Genomic DNA, 16,512 nt, shown 5'->3' with positions numbered 1-16,512 from the left:
TCCACAGTAATGTTATGGTAACAGAATAGATCTGAACAGAGTAATTGGCCAGTCAGGTCATGAACTATTTGCTGTTTCCTGTGGAGATGAACCTGGCAGTACACCCAATGTCCCAAATATCCACTGTTTAGATCAGAACATGTAAAATAGCTGTAAGGCTTCTAGCAGCACAATAAAAGCTAACTACATTGAGACATATAGTTATTCTCACACATCTCTACACTCAACAGCATATCTTGTCAACGTAATGTGCTTTGCTTTATGAATCCCAGATGCTGCTTCCTTCAGATGCACGGGGGACTTCCAAGTTCCTTATCTCTGTACAGCTGCTGCAGATTTTTAAACTGCAGTCATTGGTGCATTTGTGAAGCATATTTCACAAGCAAAGAAAGCTCTATTTTGATCCTTTAGAAATAAGTTCAATTCAGTGTTACAAGAAGATTCAGCAGACCTATAAAACAGGACTAAGTATCAAAGAGCAATTGGAGTATTCCTGACAAACGGAAAGGCACACAAATTGAAGACTTTTCTCCAACAAAAGCGGGTATCGTGAGCAGAAAATACATTGTAAAAATCTTACAATTCCTCAATACGTACCCAAGCTGTCGTCATTCACTCACTTCAGAAAAAAAGATTGGTTGCTTTGTTTGCCCCAGTCCTTTTTACAAACCACTGGCTTCTAATACATGGGTGGCATGTTGAGTATCAATTCCTTTCCAAATACACTCCTTCTCTTACTTCAAAAGAACAGAAAGTCCCCTAGTGCTTCTACATAAACATATTTTTTTAGTTGATGTTAGCAAAACCTACACATTAGGAGAAAAAAATTCTTTGATTATGTCAATAAGAAGGGCTACTACATTAATCCTTACAGCCACAGATGATGTCAGATGATGAGGAGTATTTCAGTTATACATCAGAACTGCAACCTGTGCTCTCTGAAGGTGTGTATCTGCACACCTCTGGGGTGACAGGCATGCTGTGGTGTGACACAACTGACCTGCAGCTGGCACATGACCCAAACACACTCATTTGTGCCATATGTCAGAAGTGAGCATTTCATGACACACTTGCAGGTGCCTTGGCGGAGGACAGATGCAAGGCATTCCTCACGTGCTTTCGAGAACAGCATTGCTGGAGGTCTGCACTGCACATGGAATAGCTCAAGGTCTCTGAGGCTGCTGCATTTCTATTAAAACACCTGCTCAAAGCCCAGTTTCAGAATCCAGCTCCAGAGCTCTGTAATGGAGGCAAACACACCTGCCTTGCCCTCTTGTATAACAGTGTTTTAGCAATGATCTCCCTTGTTGGGCTACCCACCGCAAACGAGAACCCACACAGGTTGTGACACTGAAGCCCAGGATAACCACCACACTAATAAAATACATTGTAGAAACCAACACTTGCATTGGTGAGCATGATGCACTGCAATGTGTGTTCTTATTTTTCCACATTCTATCCTGGCTTTGTTGACATTTTCATAGTTTTTCAAAGTGAAGCCAGGTGAACTGTTCTGTTAACTCTGTTGCTCAATAATTTCCTTCCCAAAACCACGTTCATGCTTGGGATGAAAATGTCTATTTTACTTTTCAATGAAAATAAGCAACTCAAATTTCACTTTGTAAGCAAATTATGAAGTGATAAATGCAAAGTGAAAAGTACTTGAAGTATTCTTCAAGCAACCTTTCATAATCTCACCAAAAGACCACCGACCACTATTGCTCAGATCTTGAAACTACAGTGAATAAATGCTTCTGTCATATTTACAAGAATGAGGACATCTCTGAGCTATTTGATCCTTACTAAGTTTATATAATATTGCTTGCTACTGTTCAAAGCAGAATTTTCTTATGCCTTGGCTGCATTCAGCCTTTACAGACTTCAAAAAAGCAAGCGAAGGACAAAGCCAAGCCTTGCTGAAAACCCAAACCTTTTGCTCACCCTGAATTGCAAAATTACATTCTGAGCACACAAAAGTACAAGAAAATGCCCAGGTAATAAGAGATGCTGCTGAGACTTGCCCAAAGATTGCAAATCCCTCAAGTTGACTACTCCCTTCATCAGAATCCAATCCATCAGAATCCATGGTTAAAAACAACATTAATGCAAACACACTTAACAAGTCATTGTTTTAAGAAAGAGTTCATTGCCATTCAGAAGAGCAGGTTAAAAAGATCGCTTTGAGATTGGGGAACCCAACCAAAATGCCTCTGTGAACACAATCACTTAATGTTTGATTGTCAAGTTCTCTCATTTCCCAACATCCTCTGAAGAACAGAGCTGATTCTGCAGATGAGTAGAATCCACGCAAAAATAACCAGGAAATTCTTATCCCTTCTGCTGATCTCTTAACTTACACTCATTTCAGCAGAGGTCAAAGCACTAAGTTAGCTCTCCCACAAAGGGCCCATTCAAGCCCAGAGCCTTGTTTTTGAAGCCTGAAGACAAAACTGCTGCACGACGTTCAGACCCGCAGTGGTCTGATGCGCTGGTGTTTCCCATGTCTATCACTTCATGTTATCCTATCCTGCCTTCCACACGTATCTCTCCCTGGCTTTCACCCAACAGTCACACTCAGCAAATGCCCAGAATAGATCATACACTTGATGACCCAAAGCAACTGTCATTGGCACAGCACAGGAGGGTAAGCCAACTAAAGATAACCTTCACACACTTAAAATTCATCTGAAATAGAAGTGCCATTCACAAGCATAAATGTTGCCTTTCTCTCACCTTAGGAAACGAAGGTGATCTCCCTTTCAAAGACTTCTTATACTGTAAGGGTTTTGTTGGACACCATTTACAAATACAGAGCACAAGTACATCAGAGCAGGAATGAGAGCCTTATTTTTTTTTTCTAGTCAGGTGGTGATTTTTCTTGTGGTGGCCAGCGAAGGCAGGCAGAATTAGAGATGGACAGACATTCATCTTGGATTCAGACAAAACAGTTGTTCTGGATCTGAGGAAAAAGCAACAGCCAACTTTTTTTCCTGATACACACCTTATACCAACACTTCAGGGGCATGTGCCCAAACAATATCACAATCCAGTGAGTCAGGGCCATTCCCATCACTCAAGAGCTGCACCAGAATTCATTAAACCCAGGGCAATGAAGATATCTGCTTCAGTGAGTTTCGAATCAGACCAGAGCTTAATTGCTCCAAGGCAAGCTCAGCAGAGGAGATGAGCTTCTGTGTCATTTCAGAGAACATGCCATGTCTATTCCCCAACCATCCTGCACTGGGCCCATCTCTCCTCTCCTTGTCTCTTTGCTCTGGGATTCCTCACAGTGAGCATTTTCATATGAAGGCCAGTTTCTACTCAGCATTTATATTGCTGTGCTTCCATACTTCTACTCCATAGTATATTACAGTATAAAAGCATAATACTTCATAATAAAAACATAATATTTCACCTTTATTGCTTTATCCAACTCTCCTTAACACAGGCCAAATACCACAAGGCAGCAAAATATTGCTTAACCTGTGTGAATGATTTTACTATAGACATGGAACAAAGCTGTAGCTAACCTAGAAATAGGATACAGACTCTGAGATGGCAGTTTCAGGCACTAGAAACATGTCCTGGCTCATCTCTTCACATTCTTCCTAAACTCTGCCCTACCATAAAACAGAATCATTTCTACCCTAAGAAATCAGTTTCCCACTGTGATCTAAGGCATATATTTACACACACATCATGGGGGCTTTACATCAGTACAATCCCTGGGTAAAGACATTCTTATTGCAGACAGAAGGGCCTTTTTAGTGAAGCTTGTGCTGTGTGTAAAGGTCATGGATCTACAGAAACCCACTCTTCTGCAGAGAGAGACAGGATCCCTCTCAAGAGGAGCAGAAAAAAGTAAGTTCTATTTCTCTTCTCTAATGAAGATTTCCCTGCACAGGTTAAGTTATTAGCCTGTCATTACCAAATTATGTGACAATCAGTGACTGGCTTGTACATGTCAAACCCACGTTAAATGTCCACCCACCAGTAAACAAGAGCAGAATACAGAAATCAGAGGTGAGAACAGGTGTTGGAGCACTTCCCTCGCCAACAGCCTTGCATTTTTTTCGCTTAGGGTTTCTTCTGTCCTAAGGAAAACAGTTTCAAGTGCCTGAGGTAACAGCTGACTAATCTGACTTTCTCAAGTACATCTTACATTAGTACATCAGTACTAATCTGACATGAGCTGTATCATTAAACCCTTTGCCAAATTCAGAAGCATTCCCCTAGCATGTTTTTATATTACAAAACATTAGTTACACTAAACCAAAATCCCAAACCCGTTAGAACAGACCAAAGTAAAAACCTCCTGCACGAACTGTTTTATGATACTGAAAAATGACCAAAACCAAATCAGAATCAAAACTGGATTGTTTTAAATTAATGATCTGGAAAATGAAAAAAAAAAAAAAAATCAGAAAAAAAAATCCCAACAAAACAAAACAAAACAAACCATTAAACAAATTAAAGTTATATTGTCTTCTAGTTTTGGTATTTCATGCTAAAATTAAACAGATTTTTATAACCATTAAAGTATTTTCTTCTTTCACTTTCCTTCTTTTTTTCACCTTTCTTTCTCTTTTATTCCACAAAAGACTAAGCAATTCCAACAGCAAAAAAAAAAACCTGAACAACCCAAGTGTGTTTTACCCTCTGCTTTCACATAAGCATAGCACAGTTCTATCAGTTCCAGCAAACCCTTATTTTCACTGAAACATTTTCCCGTCAAAAAACAAAAGTAGCCTAAAAATTCTTCTGCCAGGAAATTGGGGCAACTATTACTACCCGTGTGTCTATAAAAAACACAAAGCACACTGACCATCTGAGCATTCAATCCCAGTGATACAGAATCACTGCTCCTGCCACTAACTCTCAAGGGCACCTTTTGTGACCTCCCAAATTTACCCTGCAGTAATTACACGTGTAGCAAAGGACCCAAGACTATTTCCAAGCCTCCGCTTCAAGCACACGTACAAACACATTGGCTCTGCAGCTAATTCCAGCTCCCAGCCCAGGCCGGCGATCCCAAAGCCCGGCGTGCCTGAGCGATGAGCTGGGTGGGAGCACAGCCTGGACGCTCAGGGCGCAGGGAAGCCGCAATGCCAGGCACGCTGGCATGGCACGGGCACAGCCCTGCTCCCCGTCCCTGAGGCGCCTCCAAGGATTACTGCTGCTCATCATTCACATCACTGCCCCAAAGACAAGAGGGACACCTCGCCTCTGCCATCTCTGTTTCTTGCACCAGCAACTGAAAGGCACAGGAAAGTCTGAAACCAGCTGATGTTTCAAAACAGGGGTCAGAGATGAGCTTTGCCCTCTCTCATTACGCAGGTGAGCACTGCGACTCACATCTTCCCTCTTGACTGTCCCCTGCACGCATGCAGGCCAGCCAAACCAGTCCCCTCACGGTGCTGCGCTGCCCCAGGACCCCTCGGCCCACGGGCCATAGGAACAGGTGTAAAGAAACCCAAGTGAGGCTGCATGAGGGAAAAGGCAGGAAGAAACTTGCGGATAAACGATGGAAGTTGAGCACAGCATTCGCTGAATGTTCCCGATGGCCTCGGACAGGAACAGCGCCAGACCGAGCGGCATGCAGCACCAACAGGGGCACTTGTGGAACCGGCCCCTGCGGGACCTGCTCGGGGAGAAAGGACAGCTGCTCGCGGCGGGGATGCTGCGGGGAGCTGCCTTTGTCCCCGGACGGCGGCTGCGGGCACACACAGAGCCAGCGCAGACACCGTGAAGAGGCCGAGGGTCCGCACACCCCCAGCTCCGCGGGAGGGACTCGCCGCCGACCCCGGACCTGCCCGGCCAGAGGTGCTGCACAGCCGCGACACCTCACAGGCGGGACGCGGAGCGGGAGCGCCGTGAGGGCGACTCAGCGTAAGGGAGACCCAGAGGAACATAGAGAAGGGAACCTGCGGAGGCGCCGCCAACTGAGGGGGCAGCGCCCACTTACCGCGTCCGCCGGGCTCCGTGAGCGCGCAGGGCCGGGCCGGGCCGGGCCGGGCCGGGCCGGGCGGAGGAGCCGCAGGGCCCCGCCCGCCGCCGGCCCGGAGGAAGGGCCCGGCTCCGCGCTCCGCCCAGGGCAGCCCGTGAGGGGAAGGCGGCGGTGTCGGGCTGGCTGCGGGGCGGGGGGACAATCGCTCCGGCCGCAGCAATGCTGCCTGGTGGCATTGTGGGGCCGATGCAGCCTGCGGGGCACCCCGCACCACCACGACTGTAGCAGCCCTGCACTGCCCCTAATGGGATGCTGGGCCGGTCCAAAGCTTTCCAGTCCAACACAGCTCACCCAGGCTGACTGGGAAACATCTCAGATGTAGAATCCCATTTCCTTGCTTTAGTACATACAGGATATGTGAAAGCAGTACTAAGAAAATAAGGCTGAGGAGGCCAATCCAATGAAGAGGCACTTAAGTTGTACAAGCTTTGTTTCTGTATTCTCTACAAGCCGAAACACAAGCCTAGATTTGGTTACGGCGTGGTCTGAAACTCACCATTACCCGGTGAAATTGCCCGTTGTTTCAAGAGACCACTGTGGCAAAGAACAGCGCAGGCTGCCAGACCTCACCCGTGCAGCTGAAGCTGCATCCACATGCACTGCTGTAACAAACCTCTGCCATCCTGCTTCCCAAGCTGCTGTAGCCCAAGTGCTGCCTTCCAACAACGACATTGCTCATCTGTTAACTCTCCCATCATACAGACATCCCCAAAATCCATAAAACTAGATTTTCTCCGGCTTTATTTGACACGCAGTAATCACAGTAAACACTCTTAGGTCTCCTTGCATTTCTTCTGGGCAAGTTAATATCCATCATTTGCTAGTGAAAAATAATGTGGGATTGTTCACACCTTCAAAATAAATTACAAGTACCAGGTTGCCTTCTCTTCCAATCCTCTATGTGATTAAGGTAACACAACGGTAACGGCAAACTATCATACATAAATAAGCAGGATGTTTTCCTTTGCAGTATGGTGTGAAGATAGCTAAATTTAAGAGTGATTTATTCTAGGCAAGTACCTAAAGGCAGTGGTTTTTATTATCACAGTTTAAAAGAAACTTGGCTTGTCCCAAGTCAAGAGGACTGAACTGTGCCCCGGATCGCCTGCCCTGGGAGTGGCGTTCACAGCTCACGAGTTCCACCCAGCTCTTCCAACTCCGAAAGGAAAGTGGCTGCATCTGATACTACACAGGGTGGAGAGCAGGAAATGGGAGCAATAGTAAATGTTTCAAAGGGCAGTGGAAGCATTCAGAACTCTCTCAAAGGGAAATAAAGATATTTAATTTCTCATCTGTAGTTCTATAATGGGATATGATCACATGGAAGTCACAGCAATCCTACTACAAAATTCTCAGAGCAAAAGGGCACGAGGAAGGCCACCACTTTTGTTTGCTCCTAGCTGCAAGGAAGGGAACAAAACACCCTGAGAGGCTACATCTGCTTTTCAAATTGCAACAAACCCCCTCAGACCGAGAATAACTTTGAATAAAGGTTTCCAAGAGAAGCAAAGGTAGATTGAATCCCATACCTGCTGCTACGTCCACAGGGTTTGTAAGTCCAAATACAGGTTCTGCCTAAGTAGGATGCTGCTTTTTCATGCTTCTGTAGTTTTCACTCTTAAAACACTAACTCAAGATTTCTTTTTAACATCTTTGGATGAAGGTAAAAGCCTTTATGTGCATACAGGGCAAGAAAGAAAACTCAAACCTGAGCAGTGTTTCAAGTAGGCAACACCAGCAAACACTGCAGCCACACATTTGCTAGCCTCCTTTAGAAGTGACAAAGTAGGAAATCCACACCTTATGGGTTCCAAACATGTTCCAAAGGGGGAGTTCCAGGATTAAAAACCAGAACACCACCTGCATTTTTTAAAACAGGCAAATAGCAATATTGCACAGTTTAATCACTAATAACAGTGCCTGAAGACATCACTGATTCTATTCATCTTAGGGGAAACTCACTGCACAACCTAGCTGGTTTGTACACACCAAAAGGACACTGCATTTGAGAGACAAAAGCAGAATGCAGCTGCTCAAGACCAGGGGAATCTTAGTTGGCCAAAGTCATCTTAATTTACCAGGCATATTCTAATATGGAATGTTATAATTACTGGATATATATATATTTAATAACTGTGTTTTTTTAAATCACATTCAGTATATAGCCCTGAGTTTTACTTTCTAGTCTCATGGTCTGAAAAGCTGGCACTACAGGTGGGCATCCTTGAACTGTAGATAAATGTGGCTTTTACTGCTGATCACCACAGTGAAAATACCACTCTGCTAACTTCTGATTGAACCTTTTACCGTGTTTTCCAGGGGGGAAGTTTCCAAAGCAGAGCACACCCTTCCTTTGCATTATCTGAGGGAACATATTTCATGTGTGGGAATTCTTAAAGCTTCAGCACTACATGGATTCTGCTTTCTGTTGAGGTCAAGGAGCTGCAGATAAGGAAGCTATGTTTCACACTTCTGAAAATCCCAGAGAAGGAACACCTGATACCTTGTAATACCAGCAGATTCAGAGTGTTCTCTGCATCCCTCAGGCAGCCAGAGCAGTGAGACTCTGCAGGTATTTGGTCTTGGTTCAGAGTAGGCCAGCTGTGCTTATCCTAAGTTATGCATTTCTTAGGAACCAGGTTTTTAACATACATCATCCACGCTCACATCCTTATTACAATCTCACTGAGAGCAGATGCTTCAAACTTAGTTCTAAGGAGCAAATGGGAGTCTCAGCTGTTCTTTGCAGGCCCCAGCAGCTGCTCAGGGCAATACAACCCACTCAAGCTAAACATGCCAAGTATCCAAGTGAGGACATTGCTCCCCATGCACTCTCTTCCCAGAATTTTCTGTATATTTATCTGACTAAAAATTTTCAGTATACAGGATACAAGGTCTTTAGGCCATAGTTGTGTTCTGCCCCAACTGCTAATCTCCATCCTGTTTTGCAACCGCCTTTGAAGAGATTTCCAGCTTGTGCCAATATCTACTCCTATAACAGCTTGCCATTCTGTAGCAGAGCCAGAGGACAAGAACTGTGCACTATTCACCTCTAATCTAAAGACAGGCCTGGATATGCAATTACAGTCATGTCCCAACTCTTCTTCCTTCCTCCCTTACACTTGGCTATTAAGTAACATATCTGAAGTAGCTGAGGGATTCCTTCTTTAAGGGACTCAAGCAATTTCAAAATGCAAAATTCGTATCTGAAAGACAGATAGTGAGACTTGATTTCCAAATTAATTATTTGGTTAAATTTTCAAAACAGCTAAAATTATTTATTTGACTACAAAAGACTGTGCAGAACATCACTACCAAGCCTCCTAAAGAAGCTTTCGGGGGTGTCAGGAGATATTATACAAGTATGTTTCCCAGAAAGTGTGTCAACTCAGAAAATTCCTGTGAACACTCATGCAAATTTTGTCTCCCTCCGTCTTCTCCCAAGAAATGAAGAACATCAACAACAAGTCTACCCAGTCAGCATCACCTGCATGCAACATGTCTATAGTTCACATCTTCATGCTTCAAAGCTAAATTTACATGTATGTTCCTTTATAGAGATTTTCTCACACCTCATTATCAGACAAAAATGCAAGCTCTACCACTGGTTTGTTCTGATGACACCTGCAGATATTTCCATCTGTTATGGGGAGAAAAAAAAAAAAGAAGAACCACCAGAGCAATCTATAAAGTAATAAACAATTTATTTTTTCTTTACATCAATCTTCATGAAGATAACATCACTTACGTTTGTGATTCAAATTTCTTGTACCGCATATTGCTGATTTTTAACATGGCACTTAAGGGAACAGTTGCTTAAACAGCTATACAATTTCATTAAATTAATCAACTTGCCATTTCTCAGTTATGTGTCTGAACATCCAACTCTGTCAAATTTAAGACCATCCATTCATTTCTGATGTTTTATAATGAAAAAAAAAATCTTTCCCTTTCTGCTGAAATATCTTACCATGTTTACAAACACTGAAGGGAAGGGGAGACACTCACAGAAGACACCAAAAAGGCAACAGAAAAATTCTTTTTATTGATTACATAGCTGGTAAAAAGAAGACCACCAAACAACGTGATAATACTGGATGATAACACTACCTGTAAACAGGTCAAGCAGAAATACTGTGCAGTTCTAATAACTAGAGGTGTAGTGCACCAATTCTTTGCCTATTTAACAGAAGATAACAGATCCTTTTAAACAACTAATGAAAAGTTTCACCAGGAAGCCATGCACACGTGAATAGAGATGGAGGAATATTCTGCACAATGCAACTTAGTGGTCTGGGTTACATCACATATTCTGGGAACCACACATGAGGAACTCTTTGCACGTTATGTGCAAGGCCTTGAAGTTAAAATATTTTCTTGGCAGTTCTTATGTGCATGAATAGGTCAAGTGCCCGCCATCTGGCTGGCATGAATGGTAAACCTCATGCACCACCTCAGAATTCACACACGAGCACAAACTCTGGGGCTCCATGCAGCTCAGCTTTGGCAGGCCACTGAGGTACACTGTATTTTGGCCTGGTTTCATCAGGTTTACATACTGCCTGTGTATCCTGCTTGTCCCTAATGAGTTACTACTCTCCAAGGTAACCAGATTTAAGCACCACTAGAAAACTAAGTCACACAATGACATTTGCAACAGCAAGCAAGGCAAGCTCCCCTGATGTTACTTCCTGCTATACACCTTATTTTTGTTCCACGGAGACTGCTAGTGGCCAGAGGTGAGAAGCCTCTGCAGTTTTTTGGCCTTTTAGCTCATCGCTAAATCAGTAACAAGGCTTAACAACATGAAGCCAACAGCTTGCTGGGAACTTGAGCATGACAGCATCGACTCATTTCTTATCTGCAAGCTGACAAAATACCCAGAGACAACACAATTTCCACAGGATTCCTAGCATTTGTGGGTAACAGTCACACCATGGCAGAAGAAATAGAGCTACTTGGCTTTTCTGTACAAGTGGAAACAACTTAATAGAACGAAACACAGCAACACGTGTGCACACAAACTGAACCATAAGCACAACTCCAACAGAAATGGTCCTGGAATATTGCAGGTCGTGTTTTGGCAGCTAAAGAACTTCCCGAACCATTGCCTCAAACTTAGTTTTATCTTCACAACCCAAAAACTTCAACGGAATCAGTCTGAAAACATCTCCTGATGTCATAGGACTAGTTCACAGTGAAGACTCAAAGCCAAAAAAAAAATGGATTGTAGAAATAGGGTAAGTACAAGTATCTAAATTCTTCACCTTAATATTTCACTTGTGGTCACTGAAAGGAAGATCTTTACCTTAACAAAAAATTCATTTAACACTTGACAACATCATTAATACAAACATACAAAAAAAAGCCTGCATTACATATTGATTTAGAGACCAGCTCTTTCAAAACCAAGACAGCATAACTAGAAAATTAGAAAACCTGGTCCCATTTTTTGTATTCAAATACTGATTGTAAGTAGAAAAAGAATACAGTACATGCAATAATATCAAAACCCTGCCCTCCAGTACACAACCAAAAGTAACTAGGGAATTAGAAAAAAATCCCTAGCTACTTCCTACCACAGACAATGTAGAGGACATTTCAGAAGACTAGTAACATACAAATCCATTCGTTTCTTATTGGCAAGGATTTGCTGGCTAGGTAAAAATTATGAGTCATACAGGAAGCATAAATTTCATATCAAAAGTAGTCCTCTAAGTTACAACATCACCTCTGATTAAATAGTTCCCTTCCATATAAACTAACTTATAATATGCTTACTTGGAGAAGGCTACAACTATATTATCTAAAATAATTTTTTTTTGAAAGTGCTGTGAATCAGAAGCAGGATTTCTCTCTGCCCACACTTAAGTTGACTAAAACAGTTACATGATTATACCCAATAAAGTTCTACTACTTCTAGAAAAGCAAAACAAAACACATAAAATACAAGCTTGATGCACTTGACTCTTCCCAATGATTAGTTTTCTGTTTTGCTAGTTAACCACTTCCCCAGAGCCTGGTGATTTGCTGCCTAGTATTTGAATCGTAGTTTTATCATGACACACTATATTCAATACAACATTCTGAAAATCCAACAGTTCAAGAAAAAACGCTGTAAAAGTCCATAGAATAGCCAGCAAGAAAGTAACTCTCCTTCTCCCAAGAACCACTCATGAACACTGCTAGTCACCAAATGAGAGAAAATGGCCCCAAGTAACACTTCCACAGCAGAAACACTATAGCTCAACAGCCCAGATGTTGCTCCTTACAGCTGTCTCGCAGGAAGTGCATCCAACACTCACAGTAAAGCTGAGTGCATTAGGAGAATATTGCATTTTTCTGTTGAAAAAGGATCTTCAGCTCCTGTGTGCATGCTGTGACCTTTAGGTTTCATTTGATTGATTGGTAAATATTTGTATTATGAACCCAGTCACTACCACTATTGTACAATAGTTCTACAATCATGCAGAAAGCATGCTGTGTTTCTTCTTAAAGAGCGAGACTTCACCTTAGGTCCTGAAGAGGAAGAAGCATTAAAAGAAAAGGAAAAAAAAACCAACAAAAAACCTTCACAGAAACAAAAAAACCATATCAAAACAACCCTTCAACACATATGCAAAAAATTAGCTCCTAAAGCATGGTACTCCTGTGACAAGCTCCATTCTTCCATAATATCTGGAGTTTGGTTGTGGCATTTTTGAACCATTCGAATCAAAACAGTGAATACAAATAAAATTGATTAAAGAGCGTTTGATCTCTAAACCCCTTTCCATTAATGAGAATCTTTATCGACACAGCTGCCCTGAAAAGTAGAAATCATGTTTGCTACCACTGTTTCAGTACACACTCGACAGGCAGTAACAGAAATAGGTACTTATTTTACCTTTACTTTAGAGTACACATATTCAAGGGTTCTGTTTGGTGATTCATTGCATGACACTGCAGGAAAAGACAAAGGAATCTTCATCCCATGCTTTTCTGGTTAGCAACCTCAAGAAAGGCTGGATGGAGCCAACCTGAACCTAAGAAATATGGATGTCCGCTCACATTGAGCCTGCACTACGGAAAACATGATTACATCAAAAAACCCCTAAACTCAGAATGGCAACGAATGTAACAGAGCATGGCCTTTTCTTATTGTTTCACATCCAGACAATTAATGGTGCACTGTGAGAAAACAACTGTCAATTCAGCTGATTGACTAAACTGAGACAGATATTAAGTGCTCTACAAATGATTCCAGGAACATAAATGTAAACAGAAGTGTTTGGCCTCCATACTAAGTGGTATATCTGAAAGTGCTGGGATTTGGAAATCTGTCCTGCATATTTCCAAAAGCAATGAGTTTACATTCTGTTTCACAGGATTAATAAAGTGTTTTGGAGGTTAACTCACTTTGGTCATGATCCCAAAGAACAGTTTATATTAAGCAGTTTCAGCTATCCTCCTCATCATCACTAATAAGGTCTCTTTTTTCTGCGCAGGTCTCTCGCTCACGCAGGAAGTCCTCGCGGATGGCTTCCAGCTCTGTCAGCTCCAGGCGCACTTTCTCCAGGTGATAGGCCCTGCGGTTCCTGATCTGGCGTAAGGGAAAAGGGTTCAGGTCTCCAAAAGCAATAGCAGTCAGTTTCCTGCAAGATTACATAATAGTAGAAGACAATCATTCGTATTTGGTGGGCTTTTAAACTTCATCCACGTCGACTTTTATCAATCGTATGTCACATATCTCTGGTCTCTTTCACACTTCATAGGTCTCAGATGTTATTACTACTTCAAGAAATTTCTATAAAGCATTCAGGCTTAAGGTTAGTTCAACTAATAAAGTGTAATCAAATGCTCAAGAGTTCCCCAAGCCACCTGTAAACTCTGCTATAAAGATCACAGCCTTGAAATGCTGAGCAGAATACGTAAGCTTGGGTCATCAGAGCTTCCTTGGCTACACTGCATACTCGGTACATCCAGTTACCTGTACAGATTGGATAACTTCCTCCACAGAACCCACAGCAGCTCCTTCAATCCCAAACCACTCAGCTCTCCAGTTAACCAAGATAATCTGACAATCAAGAGACCAGATAAAGCCAGGGACAACACAGACGCAGACAAGAGAATACAGAACATGGACAAGCCATAGTTTCCAACACAGTGGAATGCTCTGGGGGTTCTGCTGGCTGGAGCACAGAGACCTCTAGACCAGTGTCAAGCCAAACATGTCAGAGCACAATGCGAAGCACCACAGAGGATCCAGCCCCCTTCCAGAGTCACAGTGCATCATACCATCCTGCAGTCTGAGCAAACCCAGCAACTGGTCAGTCTAATCAGTCCAAAACGACTGCATCCAACTGCACCATTATTGCTGATCTACACCCAAACCCATCTTTGTTTAATAAGGAAAAAAGGGGAACTGGAATATTTAATTTATTCTAATTATCAGAAATAAATATTAGGAAAACTTCTTTGGACAGTTTATTTAATTGTAGGTTTGTATTTTTGAGTGATCAAGGAATGATTTCCTGCTACTTCTACACAGAAGATATTCCAGCAGCTTCACCACCTGTGCACAACATGCCATGGCTCTGTAGAAAAACCCAGCTATGACATCCTGTAACTAGAATACAATTATGCACGTGTCTGTAGAGACCTTTCACTTACTACAGAGTTTGAACTTAGAAACTCTGTGCAGAATGATTTTAACCATTCAGAACATCCATGAATTCTATACAAATAAATATTTCTGAATTTTTCCTCTACAACAGGATCATTTTTTGTCCATATCAAGAAAGGCCTCATCCTACCTGCTTCTGTACTGCTCAGATGTTGATGATGTAAAACTTGTACAAACATGGCAGAATCAGAAAACAGGCACTTTGAATTCTGTCTTGTTAGTCCTAGCATGCAGATCCATATTCCCTAAGTGGCACTGCACTGCTTCCACCCTTAAAACCCCAAAAGGCAGAGACGTACAGATCAGCACAGAGCATATTTGTATTGCAAATATCTTTGATGTACTGAATTCTGTCCTTCTGTCCTCACTTGAACTCCCCATCCCCCACTGATCCCTAATTAGTTCATTTTGTTAACACCAAACTCAGCAATTTTAGAAATCTTTAAAATAGGTTATTTCAGCACCAGAAAGTTTAGACAGTAGAATCAAGACGTAATTTCCACAAATGGAAAAGGAATAGAAAGCCAAATCTTCACCTCTGATTAAATATCACAATTTTGTTTGGATTAGGTAAGGACAAAAAAATTTAGTTTTTTTCTCTCTGCATCAATCCCAGCAATCCCTTTCAAACACAAGCTTATTCAGCTTTAACTTCTCTCCAGTCAAAATTGAAACACAAGAAGTAAAAATAATAGAGCCCTTGCAGCAGGAGTCAAAGTGGAAGCCTCAATTTATGTGGAGTTTATCACATAAAAAAAAAAATCTCAGATTTCAATACCCAGTTTTTCTCTAAACTGAAAATTAGTGAACTTCAAAAGATGTGCAAAACATTTTTGAGACATTAAACCAATCCCAGTATGACTTTTCTTTTTAAGATTAACCTGCTGCTCTACAGTCTTGAAACCAGGAATCTAAAAACACTAGACCCTAATTTACAAACTGTAACTCCTATGCAAGAACTGAAGACAAGAAAATTATCTAATTTGTATTTAGTCTCTGCTTCCAAGTATGTATTAAAACCAGCTGGAACTATGTGGCAGGAGCCCGTGCATTAACCATGCACAAGAGATTTAAGCTGTGGGGGACAGGGCTCACGTCTTTAATGCTTGAACCAGGATGTATTTTCACTGATCATAAAACATTTTAGTTGTAACAAGTTACATCTGCAATGCAGAGGGAAACTTCACCTATGGTTGAAATTCTGGTGTGTTGGTACCACGATATAACACCTAGGCAAGGTAATCTCCTTCACAAGCAAAAATTACTATTTAAGCCTACATCACTTCTGATTTGTCTCTACCAGATAAAAGTGCTCATGACAAATCCTAGCAGTTGGTTGCATCTCTAGTTGCTTTATATATGAATTAGGATCTAGATGAAAACAACCAAAGCCACAAGACAGACATCTCCCATGGCCCACTACAAGTCCCTCAGTGCCACCCCAGTGTGAGTTACCCACCTGGCATCGAGGATGGTGCGTGTGAAATAGCGAAGGTACTTGAAAATAGACATTGAATCTTGCAGCTTTAAGATTTCCTCTTCTTTGTACTTAAACAGTGCTAGGGCAAATCGGAATATTACCTGATAAAAATACATATAATATTTGGTACTTTGTAAGTACAGAATACATTGAGTTTCATGACCATCTTTATAAAACCCCAACAAGAGCTCCTCGTGCTCAGGCTGCACTTAAGCCCTTCAGTCACATCTCTATCTCCCTTCCCTGCCCCAGCCCCTACTTCCAAAGTCTTGAAAACGTTTTGAATGGTTATGCACAGTTCCTCCCTTGTTTTTTTTCCTAGATGTCATTTTATCTAACAGGAGTTTTGCAAAGCAACCT

The 16,512-nt window shown here is 42.0% G+C and overlaps 2 protein-coding genes across 3 annotated transcripts in view; both read right to left on the bottom strand.

Moving 5' to 3' along the window:
* The window catches only part of DAPK2 (death associated protein kinase 2), a 72,791-nt gene extending 66,773 nt beyond the window's left edge, over positions 1 to 6,018 (bottom strand). The window contains exon 1 of the mRNA XM_041427690.1: positions 5,966 to 6,018. The gene's annotated coding sequence lies outside the window, so the exon portion shown is untranslated. The remainder of the gene's footprint in view (positions 1 to 5,965) is intronic.
* Positions 6,019 to 9,695: 3,677 nt separating this feature from the next.
* Positions 9,696 to 16,512, bottom strand: part of TBC1D2B (TBC1 domain family member 2B) — a 31,488-nt gene continuing 24,671 nt past the window's right edge. For both annotated transcript variants that reach the window (XM_041427660.1, XM_041427661.1), the window contains exons 12-13: positions 16,132 to 16,253; positions 9,696 to 13,641 (exon numbers count right to left, since the gene is read on the bottom strand). In XM_041427660.1, coding sequence (XP_041283594.1) covers positions 13,446 to 13,641; positions 16,132 to 16,253 — 318 coding nt within the window. In that variant the 3' untranslated portion in view covers positions 9,696 to 13,445. The remainder of the gene's footprint in view (positions 13,642 to 16,131; positions 16,254 to 16,512) is intronic.

The sequence above is a fragment of the Onychostruthus taczanowskii genome, unplaced genomic scaffold, assembly GCF_017590055.1.
Source record: "Onychostruthus taczanowskii isolate IOZ18803 unplaced genomic scaffold, ASM1759005v1 scaffold118, whole genome shotgun sequence".
In the NCBI taxonomy this organism is placed as follows: domain Eukaryota; kingdom Metazoa; phylum Chordata; class Aves; order Passeriformes; family Passeridae; genus Onychostruthus; species Onychostruthus taczanowskii.
This window is presented reverse-complemented; position numbering and strand designations above follow the sequence as displayed.